Source organism: Panthera onca, chromosome E2, assembly GCF_046562875.1.
Source record: "Panthera onca isolate mPanOnc1 chromosome E2, mPanOnc1 haplotype 2, whole genome shotgun sequence".
NCBI classification, from domain to species: Eukaryota; Metazoa; Chordata; class Mammalia; order Carnivora; family Felidae; genus Panthera; species Panthera onca.
Window position 1 is genome coordinate 44,571,811 of NC_138353.1, and position 22,785 is coordinate 44,594,595.

The following is a 22,785-nucleotide window of genomic DNA, read 5'->3' on the forward strand; positions in this document are numbered from 1 at the left end:
CTTTACAGGATATTTTGAGACTTATTTGTGCCCAAAACCATACAATAGTAACTATAAAAGAATATATATTTTTTAAGTTTTTATTTATTTATTTTGAGAGAGACGCAGAGAGTGTGAGCAGGGGACGGGCAGAGAGAGAGAGAGAGGGAGAATCCCAAGCAGGCTCCATGCTGTCAGGGCAGAGCCCAATGTGGGGCTCAAACTCATGAAACTATAAAAGAATTTTTTTAATAGTAGATATAAATGTAATTTTATAGACAATGATTATAAAATACATCAAAAAGATATGGATTCTTTAGTCTGGGATATAAAACTAATCATAGTCTAATTTAGGCATTTACGGTTTCTGATTTAAGAGTATCCTATTCTTGTGCCTTTCTGGAGTATAAATACAGAATAGAAATGACATTATTTCCTTGAGCTCTGACATTCCTTGTTTAGCTTGTTTTGGGAGACAAAAATGCATTTTGAGAGTGAATTAAAATATTTGCTAAAAGGTGCTAAGAAGAACAAGACTAGACTAATGGTCTCACTGGTGAAGCCAATTTAAAGCTAATTATGAGTATGCTAAGTTACAGTCTTATTACAAAGGAAGATAATGGACCATTTTGGGTTATTTGATATTTCTTATATTTTGTCTAATTTTGTCCAATTCTAAAATTTAATAAGTGTGGAGACCATCTTAAACATAAGGGATAAAGCCAAGAAGAAAACAGGGGACCGAACTAATGGAAAATTCATGCTTCAGTTCAGTAAAATTACATAATAAAAGAAAAATATTTGCTAATCTTTTTTTTTTTTTTTTTTAATTTTTTTTTTTTTCAACGTTTTTTATTTTATTTTTGGGACAGAGAGAGACAGAGCATGAACGGGGGAGGGGCAGAGAGAGAGGGAGACACAGAATCGGAAACAGGCTCCAGGCTCCGAGCCATCAGCCCAGAGCCTGACGCGGGGCTCGAACTCACGGACCGCGAAATCGTGACCTGGCTGAAGTCGGACGCTTAACCGACTGCGCCACCCAGGCGCCCCTATTTGCTAATCTTTATGACAGTAATTATATGGATTTGTGTGTGTTCTCCTTATTAATTAATTTCATGCTCATTTGTTAGGTTATTGACTTACACTCTTTTAAATTTTTTTCTCCTTCCCCCTACAGAATCTGTCTATGATCTTCTCCCAAAGGAGTTACAGTTACCTCCATCTAGAGAAACATCTGTAGCATCAATGAGTCAGACAAGTGGTGGTGAGGCAGGCTCGCCTCCTCCAGCTGTAGTTGCTGCTGGTATGCATTTCATTTTACTTCATTAAAGAAAAGTAGTGTATTATCTGGCCAACATGAACAGTGCTGGCAAAGTCCATATCAAAAAGAGTGTGATTTGAGGGTTTGTTTTAGGAGGTTTTAAAACATATACTTTTAACCTTAAAATATTTCAATATGCATTTCTTGATATAATTCTTCTTAAAATTTCACATTGGCACATCTGTTAGTGCCATTTCCTTTCTAGGAGCTTATCTTCAGCTATGGAAACAAATTTGAGGCTCTTTTGTTGACTGCTCATAAAAAGGTTACATACCAAGCTATGGATAGAAAATTACATTTGAGTCTCTACTTTAAACAATTATTTTTAAAAATTTGCTGAAAGGGAAAAATATTTGATTTTGTGTAACCTGAAAAAGGACTCTAGCACTCAAGTCTCTTTTCTGTTTGTAGCATGTTACTACAATCTTTTCCCTACATTTAAAAACATGTGACTTAAGACTTCTTTTAAATTCAGTTGAAAGTAATGGGAAATTTGAATGTAATTTTTATTGTAAAGGTATTTTGATATATCAGTGAAAAAGTATAGAAAGTAATGTTTGAAATTTATCAAGTTTATTTTTACTCAGCTCTCAAATCATACACTTTATAATTATATAAAATTGGTTCAATTTTTTATTGAACCAGAATAAAAGATTGACAGATAAGGTAATAGAAAAAGTCTTGATTATTGATAAATTAATGAGTGCTTACAATAATACTAGATTGCCCAACTGTAATTCTTTTTTTAGTTGGGTTTTATAGATTGCAAAATGTATTTGGTTTTTTAAAACAAAGGAAAATATACATATATATATATTCTCTGAAGTTGTATCTGTCGCTCTAAATAGAGGTTTCTTATCCAATGATACCTCTCATCTTTTAAAATGGTACTTAACATCCATCGCACCATTGTTTTCAGTAAATTCATTTTATTTCAAAAAGAATGGTGAAGTGAGAGGTGATTTAAATGAGGATTTGGTACTATAATAGGACTTCATATATTTTTCTTGTATGGATTAACCAGTGTATCATTAATCTTGTGTACCAGTCTTTTCCCTGAGCTGTATATGGCAGTATGCAGCCTTTCTGGCTGAGGGCAGGAAAACTTTAAACATAGCAAGGAAACTTATCAGCCCTGCTCACTGTTCATGTGTTGCCAGACATTTTCTAACAGATTCTGTGGATTTAATTGTGAACTTTTTAACAATCAAATTGGTAAGATGACCTGGTTTTACATTATATGCACTGGGTTCTGGAATATATTTTTCTGGAATTTAAAATTTTAAATATTGCTTAAAATTGTATCAGATGATAAAATATGAAAAAAGGTTGTAATGAAATATTTCACTTTAAATCCACAAGTAGAAATTGACTAACTGATTTCTTTTATATCGTTTGAGATTGTTTTTTATAGACTTGTTGAATCTATATAGAACTAAAAGTCTGTTTCTTCTGTGCTTTTTAACATCTGTTGACAGTAGATCCAGTTCCTTTTAAAAGCTGAAAAAATGTCAGTTAGGTTTGGAAAAGAACACTTCCTTTTAAATAATGCCAAACTCAGTTTCAAATTGTTATATATAAATATTGAAAATTCTTGAATTTGAATCACTAATAGAATGTTGATCCTCCCTCCCTCCATATATTTCAGAAAATCCTATCCACATAAATTAAATTGAAAGATATGAGTTGAAAAATCATAAAAATAAGAGAACCGAAGGACATATTCTGAAGTAATAAATTCTTGCTAGATTGAGAAGTTATTCACATTATAAAGATGATGAAGAGAGTAAGGGGGTGACATTGACAGTTGTCTTATATTCACATACAGAAAGTTTCTGTGGTCTACAACCAAGTCATTTGTAACTTTTTTTTATATAACTTTAGTAACCAATATAATATTATTCTAGGATTCTGTCTTATTGGTAAAATAGTTTTTGTCATATAACATTATAGGTAAGAGAGTTTACATTACAGAGTAATTATTGTAGGGAAATCAGTTAGTGTATATCATTATAGAGTTGCTTTTTTATTTAACATATTAATATATTTAGTGACATAACTGTCAAAGAGAAGGATTTGGAGTAAATTACCAGTTACTCAGTGTTTCCTGACCAAAAGACTTGACATTTAGGGAAAGGCACATTAATTTAGACTTCTGTGAGTTTTTTTTTAAATCTATACATTTGCTGTTTAAATATGAAATGCATAAAAATGATGACTCTTGATGTAGTTAATTCTTCAGAGTTTTGAAGGAGCCGGATTGGCTGCTATCAGGTATGAGGGCCTGGTGGGAACAGACTTCTAGTTCTGCCATAAAGGTTTGTGTTTCACAAGTTCTAAATCAATTTAAATTTTAAAATTTAGAGGCTGGGCATGTAGGTGTTCATGTACTTTTTTTTATTACTTAATTATTAAAAATGTGTTTCTCAGATTCGCCAATCTAGATTTTTTTCCCTTTACATATTACTGAGGGAATGAGTAAACATGGTGCTGCTAATCCACAATCCAGAATATTGGGTAAAAAAGTATCTCTTAAAATTTTTCTGCTTGTATACTATTCACACTTTTACATACTCCCATCAGTAAATTCTTTTTATCTGGTAAGTTTCAGAGTTGGGGCTGGGAGAAAGAGAGATTACTTCTACACCACTCCTCTCCTCTCCATGGGCCAAGTGTCAGAATCTGGGAGGTGTAGTTGAGAGTCGCCAGTCTTCAAATTGTACTCCGCATTTTTTAAAGACCTCTGCTTTTGTCCCACTAGAACGGTAGTTGAGAGTTCAAGGTTCAATATGTGAATGAATAAGTTTTAGAAATACAGACCTTCTGAACATTATTATAAGTTCTTAGTAGTTAAGACGGGCCATTTTCCTAACACAAAAAAAGTTATCCAAATGAATTAATGGCATTTTTGGCAAAATAAGGAGTTGCTCAAGAAATGCAAATTGTGAAAGGATTCTTTTTGTTATTTGGGTTTTTTTTTGTGGGGTGAGGGGAATCCTATAGTATAGGTTATAAAGAACTAAAATGCAAGTATTATTTTAGAAAACTAAAACAGTGACACCAGAGTTGAGGGAGTTTTTGCAAAAAGATATGGCAGGCAATTTTCTTAAATAACAGCTTTATTGATATATAACTCATATACCAATCAAGTATTTTTTTAACCTACTTACATGTTTATAATTTTTAATCCTTAGATTTACTTAATTAAAATAGGAAGTCTTTCACAGAAGTGAACAATAAACTTTAATCTTCATTTTAAGAAATCAGATTGTTTTCTTTTTCTATCCTAGACTGTTTTTCTTCATTTTGGTATATGGCATTATGTTTATTAGTTTATATCAAAATAAGATTTTGCTAAGTAACTGTTTAAGGTTTCTTTATAATTTTTATTCTAATTCATGAGATAAACAATGAATAATTAATCAAACCATAGGTTTTATAATTCAGCCAGAGAATCTTAAGAATAATTGGTGATTCTTTTGTTATTTGTTTTTGTAAAATTGTTACTTTCAGTAATTATATATTAATACTTCTAGAAGTAATACAGTCTCAAGACACTTTTTAGCATGTGTAGGTATACCAGCAGATTAGGCATGTAAATTGAAATGTCTGTTGACTATCTCTACTAGTTAGCTGACTACAGGTTTTTAAAAAGGCTGTAATTTTACTTAATAACTTTACGTGAAGTGATCCATCTAATAAACTTTTCTGTTGGAAGAGAGAGACTTATTAAATAGTGCTTTGAATTTTGTGCTGTAGCAGTTAATAGATCGCAAGTATCTAACAGGTATTTGCTATACTGAAAGAACCTAATTGAGTGCTATTTATATTAGAGGAGAGGACACGAGAGAGCTAAATGAATGTCCTGTAATCAAAGAAGGACAACCATGTTTCAATTTGTTTCAGACATCTTAATCACCTAATAAAATCATAGGAATTTCTAAACCATCGATAACAACAGACTGTATAAAAAAATGAATTAAAGAAACTGTAAGTTACCATTTTTGAGTTCCTACTATGTAAGAGGAATTGTGCTAGACAATTTGCATCATCATCATATCTCATTGCTTCCAGGCACAAGCTACCTCTCTTCTTCCCTGCTGGGGTCTAAGTTCTTTTCTTCTTGCTACTGCACTTCAGAGAATTGTGTGCTGTTATTTCACTTAAGGAAACTGTAGTTCCTGGACTAAGCAGTGTGTAGGATATTGAATTGGAAAAGCCATACTCCCCTTTAACTCTGCAAGTTTCAAGACCTACAAAATGGGAATATGGGGGTGCCCGGATAGCTCAGTCACTTGAGCATCTGACTCTTGATTTTGGCTCAGATCATGATCCTGGGCTTGTAGGATTGAGCCCCACCTCTGGCTCTGCATGGATTGTGTACCCTGCTTAAGATTCTCTCTCTCTCTTTCCCTCTGTCCCTTTCCCCTGCTTGCGCATGCTCACTCTCTCAAATTAAAAAAAAAAAGAAAAAATGGAAATATGATTTCTAGAAGAATATTAAGTTTTAATAAAAGTGATTCACAACTTATTTACTATGTTAGAAAATATTTATAGTTATATAATTTGCATTTTCTTGAGTTGAATAAATTTTGAGAGCCAGTTTGTCTTTGATTGCTGTCCTAGGTTGACTAGGTAAACATATTTCAGAGTTTTGGCCATTTATTTAGTATACTATTCCTAAAATTAAACTCAAAACTCATTACCTGGAAAGATGATTCACCTTTGTAACCTATATATTGATGTGGTGAGCTAAAGTATGAGTTAATGTGGTTGTTCCATATGGCCATTTCTGCTTTTTCTAGAAAACAGGACCACCTCAGAAGGAAGTCAGATTCTAGTTACAAACATGTTGCAAGTACGTTTAAAAACTCTACTCCTCTTGGGGCACCTGGGTGGCTCAGTTGGTTAAGCGGCCGACTTCAGTTCAGGTCGTGATCTTGCAGTTCGTGGATTCAAACCCTGCATCCGGCTCTGTACTGACAGCAACGTGGAGCTTGCTTTGGATTCTGTATCTCCTGCTCTCTCTGCCCCTCCCTCTGTATCTCTGCCCCTCCCCCACTCCTGCTCTTTGTCTCTCAAAATTAGATAAACATTAAAAATTTTTTTAATAAAAAATAAAAACTCTACTCCTTATTCTGTCTTTTTATTGTAATTATATAGTAAATCTAAATGTATACATTTATACATACAGAAATATAATATATGTATGTGTATATAGATTTATGTTAACATCTGCGCTATTAAAATGAAAAGCATAAACAAACTTGGGCCATAATGGTTAATTCAGAAACAAGTACTAATTCAAGAGGCTAACTGTATTATGAATTATCGTTGACAAAAAGTACACACAACTTGTTGTTGATTTATTCCTTAAATGTTGTCCTCTTGATAATTTTTAGCAACAACTTTATAAATAACTGCGATTTATTCTGTTTCTTAGAAAAAGCACATTTTTATATTACCTGAGTCTGTAGATTAGCATTTTAAAACTTCTCACAGATTTTCAACCTTTCATAGACAAAATACATACATAAAATAGACACCGTTTCTATCTGTATGTATTTTACACAATTTCACATTAACAAAGCAATGCACAGAAGTGGACTTACTTTCTTGTATCACCAATAAGATTGATGATATCATAAGTAAAAGGTGTTACCATACTAATTGCCATAAGTAGTTGTTTTATAACAATTAGTTGTGTAAATATACGAATAAAATTATATAAATAGTACTCCAGCTGGGGCAGGAGTGAGGAGAAGGGATTAGGGTAGGATACAACAAGAGATTTCATCTGTTTCTGTTACTTTTCTTCTCTTAAACATAAAATCATATGTAGTAAAATGTTAGCATTTGTTAAAATATGAGCAAAGGAAACATAAGTATTAATTTTAAATATTTCATATTTTAAAAAACCCCATGTGGCAGTTGATTAAAATAAGTCAAAATGAGGTGCCTGGGTGGCTCTGTCAGTTAAGCGTCTGATTCTTGGTTTCAGCTCACATCATGATCTCACAGTTCACAGGTTTGAGCCCCACATTGGGCTCCACACTGACAGTATGGAACATGTTTGGGATTCTTTATCTCTTCCTCTCTCTCTGCCTCTCCCCCACTTACACATACTCTCTCTCTCCCTCCCTCTTTCTCTCTCTGTCTCAAAATAAATAAATTTTAAAAAGGTAGAAATTATTTTTTAAAAAGTTAAAAAAAAGTAAGTCAAAATGTCCAATCAACTATGTTTTTAAAAAGTAATAAAGGTGGGGCACCTGGATGGCTCAGTTGGTTAAGTTTCCGACTCGATTTCAGCTCAGGTCATGATCTCATGGTTCGTGAGTTCGAGCCCCGCACTGGCTCTGTGCTGATAGCCTGAAGCCTGCTTGGGATTCTCTGTCTCCCTCTCTCTGCCCCTGCCCAGCTCTCTCTCATGCATGTGCTCTTCTCTCTGTCAAAATAAATAAATAAACATTTAGAAAGGTAATAAAGGTATGAGCTATATAGGACGCTTGGTGAACTTATTTTTGGCATAAGTGAGGGTACCTTATCTTTTCATTCATAAATGCAAGTAGATGTCCATCAGTAGTATTTATTTAGCCCACTGAGGTAAAACTCATTCCCCCCCATGTCATTCCTTCATGAAAAGGTGTTACTGTCAATTAAATTTAATCAGAAAATAAATGAGAAAGCACCTCAAAGTGCCAGGACTATACAGGCATATTCTAGATATCACTCATACACACATGCACATACACATGTATTATAATACGGGTTTTGGAATCTTAAGGATCTAATTTGAATCTCATTACTATCATTTCTATCATATAGACAGAATTTTGTGGAAGTTAAATAAATTTGTAATATTGCCCCTGTGAATAGACATTGATACCAACTTTTTCTTAAGATTATTAGTAGTATAAATATGTAAAATGCTTAACATTACCTAACAATTAGTGATCATTCAGTAAACATTGACTTTTCTCCCACATGTGTATCATGTGTTCATTTGTTCATTTGTATAATGTGTATCATGTGTTCATTTGTTCATGTGTTCACTTGTTAATAAGGTTTTAAAAAATAGATCTTATTTTTATAGAAATAAGGTTTTTAAACTTATTTTGCTTTTTTCTTTCTATTCTCATCCAGTCTGTGTTTTACCTTATTTTGAATTTTTGCCTGTCAGCCAAGATAGAGCCGCTTTTGGGGCATGGTATTTACATTCTGACTTATTCTTTCATGTTGACACTCTCTCAATAGGAGCCCTTGTCTATAAAACAGACATTGATAGAATATGATGAGTCATAGGGAGAACAGACATTTCCCAAAGGGATGTTCTGAAAGGTGACTATTTAAGAGTTCTTCCTCGAATTCTCTTCCTTTTTTTTTTTCTTTTTTTTTTTTTTTTTTTTAAGTAAAGTGATACATTTGCATGATCGGGTATCAAAACTGCTGGTAGGGCAATGTATGACTTACCTTCTGTTTTTTGCTTAGACACTTTGTTTTGTCTGCAGTTGAATCCAGTATCTACTCTAATACAGACCCAGATGTAAAATCTGATTAATTATATTACAAGATTTTAATGATACAAAAACTATTTTCTTTCCCCTTTTTGGTCTCCTAGTCTAAAACAAAGAAATGTGAAGACATTGGACTAGAGTTGGCAGGAGTACCTTTATTATTTAACCTAAATATATTAAAGTGTATTATATGATAAAGCATTGAGGTGACCTTCAAATAGCATCCTTCAGACTTGTTCTTTTTAATTCTTATCTAAGTTAATATAGTGATAATCTCTGTTTTTGTCTTAACATTCCCTTTCAAGTAGTAAAATGATTGTCTTTTTTTTTTTTTTTTTCCCCCCCGTACTTCTTGGAGTTTTTGACATTGTGATAAATATAGTTATCAGCTAGTGTAAGTACTCCCCTTTGTGTTTAATCTACTTGAGGTAAAGGATTTGTTCTGGGCTTTAGTCTCTTCATCCAGTAGTGACCAGTGATGCTGCCCGGTAGTACTGAAATCACTGGATCATAGAAAGCATCTTTCTTTTCCAATAGGAAATGATTTAAAAACAATTGCAGGGGCGCCCGGTGACTCAGTGACACGTCCAACTCTTGGTTTCGGTTCAGGTTGTGATCTCATGGTTCGTGAGTTCAAGCCCCAGGTTGGGCTCTGCACTGACAGCAAGGAGTCTGCTTGGGGTTCTCTCTCTCTCTCCACCCCACCCCCCACCTCTGCCCCTCCACTGCTTACTTTCTCTCTCTCTTCTCAAAATAAATAAATAAACTTAAAAAAATTTTTTTAATAAAAACAAAAAAACCTCCACCAAATTGCATAATATATACCTAGTACATGTCTTACACCATGCTTAGATATATTTAAAATATTGCTATAAATGTCAGAACACTTACAATTTTTCTAAACATTTTATTTTTCAGGAAGCATTTTTTTTTAAATTTTTTTTTAACGTTTTATTTATTTTTGAGACAGGGAGAGACAGAGCATGAACAGGGGAGGGTCAGAGAGAGGGAGACACAGAATCTGAAACAGGCTCCAGGCTCTGAGCTGTCAGCACAGAGCCCGACGCGGGGCTCGAACTCACGGACCGCGAGATCATGACCTGAGCTGAAGTCGGCCGCTTAACTGACTGAGCCACCCAGGCGCCCCTGGGAAACATTCTTTAATAAATATTTTGTGAATATATTAATGTCACTCTGTCAAGGTAAAAATAATTATTTTAGGAGAATTTAGATTAAAAATAGAATAATTATTGTGTAGTATTAGAACCCTGACTGGCAATTTCTTGGCCTGGGGAAGAAAAAGATGGTGTCCAATAAATCAGTAACAAACATTTCAGCTTCAGCAACAGTGCTAATTATTTTTTTAAAATAGAGCCTCTAGGATCAAAAATGTATGTAGTTTAAAAGTGAAAATTGGTAACTTTTTTTTAGGGGTATAAAGAAGTATGTGAAAGTTGGCCTGAGAAATGAAAAGATTCTTTTTCTGCTAAAATACAGATTATGTCTTTCTGCTTGAGTGTATTGGTCAGAGCATATTCTCTTCTACTCTATAAGAGAATTTGGGTAAAGGCACAGCCTAAAAACATCTAAGAAAGAGAGCATTCTGGCTTATGGATTAGATTGCATTAGTAAACAGGAGAACAAATTGGTGAATATGAGTTAACAAAAATTTTGGATAAGAAATTTTTCCACATGGCATTTATTTGGATGTTGATAATTTAATTTTTTTTTAAGTTTGTTTTAAAACATTGCTTATTGTGGCATGTAAACTTATGTTGGGTGGGAAAAGTACAAATGGGAAATTGAAATTGTTAAACATGTAAATTAAATGATCAACCCTACAATTTTTGTTTTTTGCTTTTGCTTTTGGTAAAGTAATCTGGATTGCTTATTTTATATGCTGGGATGCTAGTTGTTTTTTCTATTAATACACTTAACTTGCATTCTAGCTTCGCCATTCAGAGACAGGCATCGTGTGGTGGGTTGTGTGACAGTGTCTGTCAATAGTGAAGACAAATAGTGCCAGAGACACTTAACCCATCCAATCTCACCCAGGGTATAGGTCGGTCTCGTTTTCAGACTTCTTCATAAGTCTTTTTTTCTTTCTTTCTTTCTTCCTTCCTTCCTTTCTTTTTTTGTTTCTAAATAGTGGATTGATACTGATTGAAACTAAAAACTCTTTGTAAAGTTTTAAACTTTACATTAATACTATAAGAAGAAGAAGAAGAAAAGTAGAAAACGAAGGTTGGCATGTAAGGTGTTGACAAAGCAGGTTTGCAGCCACTTTGTGTGTTCTAGATTTTTCAATCCCTTAGCAACATGAATCTTGGCCTTATAATTTTTTTCTCTTGATATCTTTCTTCTTTGATCTGAAATTTTGTCCTTGTATCTGGTGACTTTTATCAGGCAAGATGTTTAGATTTGAAGTCTTTGTTACCAGAAAGAAAAATGAAATACTTAAAAAGGATAACTAAGGTTGAACAATAAGTGTTTTAGACCAGAAATATCTGGATTGTTTTTTAAGATTATTTTCTGAACAGTCAGTGGTTTACTCCTTCTCCGTTCCACTATTGGTTCACTTAAGCACACTTGCAAAATTTTATGGCTTTTGTTTTCATGACATTTTTAGGCAGCTCAACTGATTTTGCCTGGATGTTGGAAAGTTATAAAATATATGTGCATATTTAAATGCTAAAGGATCACATTTTCATCTTGGAAGCTCAGTTAAATGTCATTTCTGTCACATCTTTTAAATTAGTGAAAGGTATTTGTTTCTTTTAGGGACTTTAAAGAATGTTTCCAATTTCAAAGCTTTCTATAAAAGTGTAGTTAGTTCCATATAAAGTGTCATGTCTTTTTTTATGGTATTTTAAGCACTAAAATGATACAGTAATTAAAATAATTTCTAGTTCACAAATCTAGAACTAATAGTTCTTAATTTCAAAACTTAGTTTAAGCAAGGAATATATAAAATCTACACGAGTTTCTATATGTGGTAGCATTTAAAAGTCCCATTTTCATCTTTCTCATCAAACTAATAATACTTATAAATTCTAGGGTATCTGGGAAGGCATTATCTGCCACTCTTTTTATCCCAGCTACTTTGAATACTCATAGTGAACCTTAATGATTCCATTGGTTCTCAAAAGCATATAAGAATATACAATTTCAGTTCACCATCATTACTGGCATTTGGCCTGGTAATTGGCTCATGCTAATAATAGAATTGTTAGATGTAGACATAGAACACTATGTATGTGATAACTTCACTTAAACATTTTAGAATTAATCTATTCTGAGATTGTAAATGCCTTTTAGTAAATATAGAAGTGGGTTTTCCCTTTGGTTTACCATGCTCTCTAGTCACAGAAAATGTTATAGAAAAATAAAATTCCCCTAGATTCAAAGATAATTTTTTCATAAAAGAAAAAATGAATAATAAAAATTTATTCATGTGTTACTTAGGTAAGAGAATAAGTTTAAGAAAAAAATTTAAAAACTTACAACTTTATGAAGGATTGGTAAGGGATTTAAAGAACAAATAAAATTATAAAGGCATACAATAGAAATACATTATGACTATTCTGCTTAGTGAGAAAATAAAACCAGTTAATAAAACTTTTTATGTTGGAATTTTTTATTTTTAATATGTAGCAGTGAAACATTGTACATTCCTAACAGATAAAAATGGAGACTCAAAACCAAAAAAGAAGGAGAGGTAATTAGCATATTTTGTTTATAACAACTTAAAAAAGAATATATAGATGAGGCAGGATTACATTAGCATTTTAGTTCTACAGAATGTCAATTAAGCTGTTTCTTGACATTTAATGATTTAGTAACTGAAAAGTCTTTGTAGATATTTTAAGTACATTTACAGTATTCCCAGGAATGTTTTTTAGTGCTTTTCTGGGACTGCTTGGAAATGAGAAATTTGTGTTTAGAAATCTAAAGTGTTTTTAATATCACTTATGCATTTTTAAGGATTTTTTATTCTTAGTCAGTTTATGGATTGATACACAAGTAGATAATAGGGCTTATATATAGTTTCACGAAAGAGTTATTAGCACTGGGGCACACCTGGCTGTCTCAGTCGGTGGAGCATGCAACTCTTGATCTCAGGGTTGTGAGTTCGAGCCCCACATTGGAGGTAGAGATTACTTAAAAGTAAAATCTTAAAAAAAAAAAAAAGGATAGTTATTAGCACACTCTTTGTAGAAATAGCGAATAGTTACCTCTAAACTCTTAAGTTACTTCTAAGCCCTTCCCTGGTATCAGGTAATGCCTTTATAGTAATAATATAAACACTTTGAGTAGTACATCCTTTTTTTTTAAACCTGATGTGTCTATCATGGGCACACTGGTACATTTGTTGGCCAATATAATTTTAGTATAATTCAACATACGTATCAAATATTGGCTTCCCATTAATTTAATAAAAAAGTTGAATTTTTACAGGTCTTGATCTCAGGGTCATGAGTTCAAGCCGAATTTTGGGCTCCACGCTGGATGTGGAGCCTACTCAAAGAAAAAAAAAGTTGAATTTTTACTACATGCAAAACACTATGTTAGGTTATTGGGAGGGTCTAAGAAAGATGTCTGTGTTCTCAAGAGGCCCATATTGAGGCCCATATTTCTCCACTTCACCCCTTCATTTGGCAACATTATTACACTTAGGTGATCCCTTGCTAACCAGAATGTAACATCTTTATGTGAAGATTTTATACACCATTATCATGATCATCAAAGTAACACTGATATTGTTATAAAGAGTTTTATAGTTTAAAAAAATTGTCTTGTTAGAGTCTTAAAATGAGTAGAATCTTTGTAATTTAGACTCAAACTGAGATAGCTTTAAAAAGTAATACTATTTTTAAATTAGAGAATGCTTACTGCTGTCTTGTGACAGAGTTTATGTTTTCAGTTTCATAGTTTTGTGCTAATGAACTTTTTTATTTAATAAGTATGTCCAGGAAACTGCAGGTAAAACATAAAAATTATATGTTAGGTGCCCAAGGAAAATGTATAGAATATTTTAATTTATGTAGGGTATGAGATCACAGTTTGGCATACCTGTCCCAGAACAGACGTTTATGTATGATTATATCAATTGGGTTTTATAACCATGACTGTTTTGATAAGATTTGCAAGATAAAATCATATATACCTGTAGAGCAATGCTAGGTAATGTCTTGCATATTAAATTCATAAATATCATATGACTTGCTTTTGAGTTCATGATTGCTTTTCACCGGTACTTTCCATCTGTCATGGACAGGGATCCCTGAGATGTTCATATTCTGCATTCTCATGTGCATGGTACTTAGATTCAAAGAGGGGTGGTGGCGGGCGGTGGGGGGAAGCTTCGTAGAAATACACATTCACAGCATTCATGCTGCATGTTTTGTGTGTTCCACTGCAAATACTGCATGCTGCCTACTTTTATTTCTCTGAAGATGAAGAACAGAGGCTTATTATACACACACACAAATTTAGTTTCAATTTTGCCAATAGTTGGAACAGATGGAGGAATGTTATACATAATACCTTTTCTATTTTTTAATGATTTTTATAGTATTTTTCAAAAAAAAAAAACAAGAAAAAAAACTTGTTAACTTAAACCCAAAGTGGCTACAAATCAGCTCCTAAACTATCACTGACATTAGCATCTAGATTTTGTAGTTTTTACAAATCTTTTAAAGTATTTATTTACTAAGAAAACATTGCATTAATGCATGATACAAAATTGATAAATTTTTCTTTAAATTGGAATGCAGTTTAAAGTGACTGAATTTTCCAATTTCAGCTACTGCATTTGACAAGGATACAAACTGGAAAATGGAACTGGTATCATCTTATTGCTCTAGGTTCTTTGACTTATGGTAGTTGGGAAAAATATTACCATGTGGCATTATGTAGATTACATCATTAATGGCTAATATTAATTACTGTGCTCTTCAGCTTTGACAGCAGTGAAAAATTATGGGTGAATTTAGCGATTTCAAATAATTTAAGTGTTCTGGTACATGTTTTTAAGAATGATCTTTGGCACTTGGCTTTTGATTATCTGAACATTGGCATTCTTAACATTTCACTCTGTACATTGTAATTAATAAGAATATTGCAATTCCAATAACTGCCCATCACAGTTTTAAGTTTTATCCTACCACTTTAGCACAGTGGCATACTTGGCTATAGATAAAAACTAATTTTAGCTTTAAACATATATTTTAGTTCTCCGTATTAAATTAAATTAAATGTTATTATGTATTTTTAGTTTTGTGTGTGATTATCAACCTTTCTATATCTTATACAAGATCAAACGGTATTTCTAAAATTTTAGAACTAAAAACGTCCAACCTTAACGTTATTAGTATGCCTCTGAGGCTGTGCTGTTAAGGGTTAAAGTAGTATTATTTTTCAACAAGCTGTTCTGCCAGTTGCCACCCATTTTGAAAAGGTCTATTTAAATCTTTTTTGCTAGATGTAATAAATAAATGGCTTTTACAAAAAACCTTCCCCAAGACTAGAATTTTTTTTTGTTTAAACCTCTTTTTTGTTAGACTTCGGTCAATAAAAGTTACTGTTACTCATATTAAGAAATTCCCTAACTGGTTAAAATCAAGCAGGCCCTTTAAAGAGAGGGGTATTGGATAGTGGTAACCAATTGCTGAGTGTGTAATTAAGGATGTTGTAAGAAATATCCATCCAGTAATCAGTCCTTACTCTGCTTTTCATTCTGCCATAAAGGATGGATTTATTTATTTTAGAGATCATGGTTTTGAACTGCCATTTCTAACTTCTGGATACCCTCAGTGGTTAACTTCCTTATTTTCCACAGCCCAGCATATTCCAAATCAAACTTTTTTCACTTTAATTCTAGATTTTACAATAATCATAGTGATGGTACCAGTTCCATTTTGCCTCCAATTCAGTTGATTATATATTTTTTCTATTTATTTCTCATTTTATAATTGATATCTGGAATAATCAGCAGCTCTTTTCTCATTTATTTTCTCATATTTTTATTCCAGGATTTGCCTCTGAAGCAGGGAGTGTCTGCATTAAAAATGACCTGTAGTTCTCTGCTTCATAGGTTAGAAACTTATTTTAATATTTTGTGGCTAAGCACAGTCCCACTTTTCAAATTCTATAATAAATTATTTAATTGGCATTGAATGTGGACCACAAGCTTATATTTCATATTGGGGTTTTCTTTATTATTTTAAATGATTAAAATTCAACAGAATATCCAGCTGAGGCAATAAAAGCTTTATTCTTGCTTTACAGCTTTAAACATTAAATTAGATTTTTTAAAATCTATCAATTCTAACACAAGTAAAATATTGCTATTTGGGCATTTTTTAAAATTGCATTTTTTAGGCTTTGTATTGCTTGAAGCATTTATATTCTAAAACTTAACCAAATTCCAACTATTCATTTTGGGGAAAAACAATCAGTTCACAAATCACATTTTCAATGGGACTGCTAGCCAGCATAGGTGAAAACATGTATAGTGTATTTACTCTTAAATTGTACACCGCAGATGCTTCTTCAGCTCCCTCCTCTTCCTCCATGGGCGGTGCTTGCAGCTCCTTTACCACCTCTTCCAGCCCTACCATTTATTCTACCTCAGTCACCGACAGCAAGGCTATGCAAGTGGAGAGCTGCTCCTCAGCCTTGGGGGTAAGTAACAGAGGGGTAAGTGAAAAGCAGTTAACCAGTAACACAGTTCAGCAGCATCCATCAACACCGAAGAGGCACACAGTCTTGTACATCTCACCACCACCTGAGGACTTGCTGGATAACAGTCGGATGTCCTGCCAGGATGAGGGGTGTGGATTGGAATCAGAGCAGAGCTGCAGTATGTGGATGGAGGATTCCCCCTCCAACTTCAGTAACATGAGCACCAGTTCCTACAATGATAACACTGAGGTACCTCGTAAATCACGAAAACGAAATCCAAAGCAGAGGCCGGGGGTCAAACGACGAGATTGTGAAGAATCTAATATGGATATATTTGATGCCGACAGTGCCAAAGCACCTCACTATGTGCTTTCTCAGCTTACCACGGACAACAAAGGCAACTCAAAAGCAGGAAATGGGTTGGTATTCACATTTTTTAAAGTTTTATCACCATTGTGCAAAACAAGCAAGAAAAATAAATCATTCCCCACTTTTTGTAATTGCTCAGCTTAAGTTTGAATATAAAAGCAAATACTGATTTTATCATTGAAATACATGAAAATTCGAACTTAAAATTACCAAGTTTCGCTAGAGAAAAACATATTAATAGATTTTAGCAATAGGTATCTTATTATGAGTATGATTAAGTAGTAGAAAATAATCTGTTTTGACATAATTTTTAAATTTCAAATGGATTCATATTTTAAAAGGATTTAAAAATATTTTTACTCAGACAAATAACTAGCAGTGTAATGGCTGTAGTTAAACAACTTCAACACATTCAAAAAGGGCTAGTTTGTGTTCTTTCATGTTGTCTCCCCATATGGTTCAACCCATTTCCATGTCTGTAAGGGTTTGACTTTCTCTTTTATTTGATGAAAACAAGAAAAAGCTGCATTGATTCTTGTATTTATTTTAAGCTTTTTCTTTAATACATTCTCCTGACCTTTAAAAAAAAGTAAATAGATCACTAATTTTTTTCCCCTGTGATTCTGGGTTTATGTATTGAAAGCATGATAGAACAGGATCATGGTACATATTTGAGTTCTCATTCATCTCTGCCAGTCTGCAGCACCCACTATAAATATATTTGTAAATAAATATATTTCAATGGCCATATTATAGAATATTTATTGCTACAGTATAGAATACTATGACTTATTTTTAACTTTTTAAAATTCTTTTAGTACTTTTATTATATTTAATTGCTAGACTTTTAGTTACATTTTCCTATTACATTCAATATAATTTTGACCAAATTTAATTCAGTGGATTTTAAGAGATTACTTTTTGGGGAGGCAGATTATGGTCCTTTAGTTGACCCAGAATCTCCTACAATTTCAGGTTGTTACAAAGAGTGATGCAGAAGCTTTTGGTTGGTTTACTACTTGATGACATCATTCTTATCTTTTAAGTTAGTAATCTGGTTGACTATTATGGAGAGTATTCTTAATGTATATTTAACTTGTTCTTAAATGTTCTCTCAGTACATTTTTAAGCAATATCTACCATTTAAGCATAATTATTTTATATTATTTTCTTCTCTACTCTCACTTAAAACCCCTTTGGAGTGATGTAGTTAAATAAAAATAAACATTTAAATGTTTTTTCTTTTTAGGAAGTCCAGATTAAAAAATTATCTAAAAGAAAACAAGACTAACCTTTTCCTAAAATGTTACCATTAGAGCTAATTTCAAAACATACTTGTAGAACTAGTAGCTATAGAATAATGCTCTGAAATGTAGTAGCACAGATTTAAAAGGCTCATGTATATCTGTCATTAAATACGAGCATGCGTTTATTTGGGTTTCAATGCAAAAGGTTTTTTGGTTTTTTTGTTTTTTTAAGTTCCAAAAGAGAGATTTTCATTGTTATACTGAAATAAACATTAAAGGTCCAAATGAAGAACAAATAGAATTTTGACATAGGGTTAGTCAACACATATCATTTGCAGTTCCTGTTAAGAGAGATCTTGACCTACATCTTTTCTGCTTCTGCTTTTGTATGATAGATATATCTTAGAAATGATTTGAGGTTACCCAGGGAAAGTATAATAACATTTGTCGAGACAAAATCTCTCATGAAATAATTCATGGAACAGAAACTCATCAAGCAGCAGAAGAAATGTCCAGCTTCTTAGGTAATGGAAAAATATTTGACACTGGCAAATAGAAGTGGTGGAAGAAGTTTAAATTTTGAATAGATAAGAACTATATCAAGGAAAGGATAAAGCAATATGTAAATATATTGAAACATAGGCTTTTGAAAGCAGTTATTAAGAGGATCTCAAGCTAAAGTCCTATACTCTTCAATAAGAAAGGCATTAGAAACATGAAAGAAATTCAGAAATCTTTTGAGGGATAAGGTATATATAGCCTTAGATATCATAATGTGCCATAAATTTACAATTTATATAATACTGAATTGTAGGAAATGTACTCTGAAATATGTTATAAACAGCAGTTTATTGATCTTCAAGATGGAAATAGCATTTTTGTATAATTAAGGTATTATATAAGAGAGTTTATTAAAAAACCAAAGTCACTTAAAAAAAAATTACTCAATATTTAAACATTCCTTAGCCACGTTCTTAAATTCTTCAACTAAATGTTCTGAGCATCAGTAGGCTTATGTTTTTTCTAGATAGTCCTGAAAATTAAGGTATAATGTAATGTGAAACTCCTTTTAGGCATTTTGTAGTGTAAATTATTTTTTTGTGTGACAGACAACTAGAAGGATACATAGCACATAGGAATTAGAATGCCATTTTAAGACTTCTGAATAGAATATAATAAGACAAAGGACTTAGCTTTTTGGATGCCATTTAGAAGTAAAATCCCATACAATTAACTGTAAGCCATTGTGCCTTAAAAATTACTAATTTCACTGACTTCTTTTCTAAGAATTAGTTGACATTTTCATTGTTGTACATGTCTGAAGATCTAAATATATATGTATTCCATCTGTACATTTAAGCCTTAGAGAATAAAAGTAGTTTTAAGGGCTTTTAAAAGTATCATTTCAAAAATTGTTTAGTTACATGGACTATTCTTTAAGCCATAATGTGTATACACTGTCAACTCACTCACTAGTCTTCATCCCAAATGAAATATTTTGTTTTACTAAAATAATAAAACTTGTTTTTATCTGTTTATCCTCATCAATACTAGCTTGGCTAGCTTAAGTGAATATAAAAACTGTATCTTGCCAAATTCATTGGTATGCTAAATTTTCCTTATAATTCGAGCTAAAGTTTTCCCTTTTCTATTATAAAATTAATAGATATTAATTACAAACATGCAGAAAAATAGAAGAAAATAAATAACCTATAATTTAGTCACTCGATACAACTCCTATTAGTATTTTACTATATTTTCTTTTGGTCCTTTTCATTGAATATTTAGGGGGTGTTTTTACATAGTTTCAGTAAGTGAATTTTTTTGCTTTGAATTTAAAAATAAATATAAAATGATACAATTGTAGAGTTTCATATGTAAGGGACTGCACATTGTATTGAGAGCACATGTTTGAATTTCTACCTAGAATGATGAACAGAAAAATAGGATTTGTTGCCCATTGTTCCAGTTTCAACTCAGTACTTTGATTCATAGAATGTATTCTTGCAGGGCCTTTTAAATGACTTACACGGGTAATCTTTGACTTAAGTATGTGAAACTTACATGAATGGCATTCCTTGGCCAGGAATCCGAGGATCCAGTCTTCTTCATCTTGATATTATAGGAACTCTTTTTATTCTGCTTTCTTTTCTTTGTCCCTTTCTTTTTCCTATTTGCAACAACAACTATTTTTTCAGCACCTGCAGCTTCAGGAATTGTGCAAGGTTCAGGGAATGTGAAAACGATGGAGCACAGTACCAGCCCTCAGAACTCTCCCACTTACCTAGTCAGTCTTACTTCACATTTCTTCTCTTCTCCATCCTTCTGTCCCTTTCCTCACTATGAGGTTCATCCCAGTGCCTGGTTTCATTGAGAGTAGAGCATTTCTTCTTTTTGTTATTGATAATAGAGGCAACAACTTAGAGCTGGAGGGTTAAACATTAGGGGCAGATTTAAGGCTTCTTAGCCACTGTTGCTCTTCTTTGTTTGAAATCATAACATTCCTCCTGGGATCTGTTTGCTTTTGGAGATTTTGTCCATAGTCATCTCTTAGCTCCTGTATTTTCAATGTGAGGCATACAGAAAGCAGTATAGGCCCTGACTCTATTTTAAAATGTACATGGGTAATTTTAAATCTGTTTTAAAACTAATAGTATTGTTTTATATTTATTTTATCACATATTTGCAGTGCCTCAAATGAAAGGTGTTGACCTAAAGTCCTAACCACCGGTTGAAATATTTTTCTTTGAACATACATTCCACACAGCAAATGAATGATAAACAAATAGATATTAGAAATACAATTTTAAAAAATAGATTGCCTATCTGTAAAGGCCAGATTATAAAGATTTTATATGCTAAGGGCTTTAATTATTTAATCATAACTAAAAACACCGTGAAAAATTGTACTTCTAGGAAAGATTGGTTAGAATAAATCTGATTTCCCAATAAAAATTGGATCACTGATTTTTTATTATAATTTTTTCAGAAAAATTGTACTGAAAAAGATATCCCCCAAAAATATATGCTACATGTACTTTAGATTGTTTTTTAAGGCCTTCATTTCTTTTTGCTACCCCTCTTTTCTTTTGCATTGCAAGTCTGATTAGAAAATAATGGTAGTTAATCTTATAGTTTTATATTACACTCACATATATGTGTAATTTTTTAAATTTGTTTTGACTGAAGTGCATTGTGAAAGGTTATAGTGACATTCGCTATTCTCTTACCTGTTATTTTTCTGTTCATTAACATTCATTCTTCCTCCATTCCTCCTACCACACATAGGTGTTGTCTTCCCTGTCCAATTTACTTTCTTTTATTTTTGCATTGTATAGTTAAATTTTATTTAAAAGTTTAAAAAGATACTTTGCTTATGGAATGTGTCTTCCCTTAGGCTGTGTTTTATTTTGTCGTTAGGATTATCAGTTGTTTTTAATGACACTGCCTTTTCTGTTCCTTCCTTTACCTTAGATGACTTTTGTAAAAGAAAAAAAAAACAAACAAAAACCAAAAAACTTCTTCTTGATACTCTTTCTGTGTTGTGCTTTGACTTCTCAGAACATTGGAAAACCAAAAAGGCAGTGGAGTAAAGAAGAGCCCTATGTTGTGCGGACAGTATCCTGTTAAAAGTGAGGGAAAGGAGCTGAAGATAGTTGTACAGCCTGAGACCCAGCACCGAGCTCGGTACCTGACTGAGGGTAGCCGTGGCTCAGTAAAGGATAGAACACAGCAAGGCTTTCCTACAGTAAAGGTACTTATTTTATTTAGCAAAAGAATTTTCTCCAGTTTTGCTTACTAGTTATTTTGTTTTTAACTGGCAAAAGCTGCCTAAAATAAATGGTAGAATTACCGTATATAATGGAAATTAAAGCAAGTCTGACTGAATCATAAGCCCAGTATTGTTACTTTAATTTGATTTTTAGTTTAGATGAAAGGGGAAGTGAGAATGTGTTCCCAATAATATTTGGAATTTATGAATTACGTTCCCCTTATATTTGACATTGGTAGCAACTATATTCACTTCTTCCCAAACTTAGTATTTAAGAAGAAATTTTAAAGTGAATTCATTTAAAGTGAAATATTGTAGAAATTAGTATGGACTTGGAAAATAAGGTTTTTGAGATGGCTAAAGGAATCAGGACTATTCATTTCAGAAAAGAATTAGTTGATAGATAATTCAAATCTTCAGTTTGAGAAATAGGATATTAACTGATTCTTCATCTTTTCAGAATTTAGACTAAAAGAAAAAAGGGGCTTAAATTTCAGCCCCTGGGAAACTTTGTTACAAAGAATATTTCTCTTTGAAGATAAACCAAAAAGGAGTGAGTGGGGGATGTTTAACAAGTGTTCCTACCCCTTGTAAAACATTAAACGTAGGAATTTTGACTAGTCACGTGGTAAATTCTTGTTAAACACAGTTTGTGTAGATGTAATGTTAGTATTTACTTGGCTTGCTTTTCATTTTAAATTTTAATGGAATAATGGTAGAAATTTAGGATCAGGAAATCTATCCATGGTCATTAATAAGGTTGGTTAATAGTCCCATGTACAGTGTCACTCCTATTCCTCTGCTACTCATCACACCAACCCCATCCTCATTCCCCCAGACTCAGAAGAAGTAATAGGTAAATGATAAGTTTAAGTCATGCTTTTTATAAATATTTGT

General features: G+C 32.5%; 1 protein-coding gene across 15 annotated transcripts in view; it reads left to right on the forward strand.

Moving 5' to 3' along the window:
* The window catches only part of NFAT5 (nuclear factor of activated T cells 5), a 118,253-nt gene that overhangs the window by 44,155 nt on the left and 51,313 nt on the right, over nucleotides 1-22,785 (forward strand). For 5 of the 15 annotated variants that reach the window (XM_060650286.2, XM_060650287.2, XM_060650288.2 and 2 more), the window contains 3 exons: nucleotides 1,157-1,282; nucleotides 16,361-16,919; nucleotides 21,678-21,870. In XM_060650286.2, the coding sequence (XP_060506269.1) occupies nucleotides 1,157-1,282; nucleotides 16,361-16,919; nucleotides 21,678-21,870 (878 nt within the window). Of the gene's footprint in view, nucleotides 1-1,156; nucleotides 1,283-4,739; nucleotides 10,877-15,848; nucleotides 15,911-16,360; nucleotides 16,920-21,677; nucleotides 21,871-22,785 lie in introns of those variants that run through there. The other 10 variants (XM_060650299.3, XM_060650300.3, XM_078438932.2 and 7 more) reach the window with 9 other exon arrangements.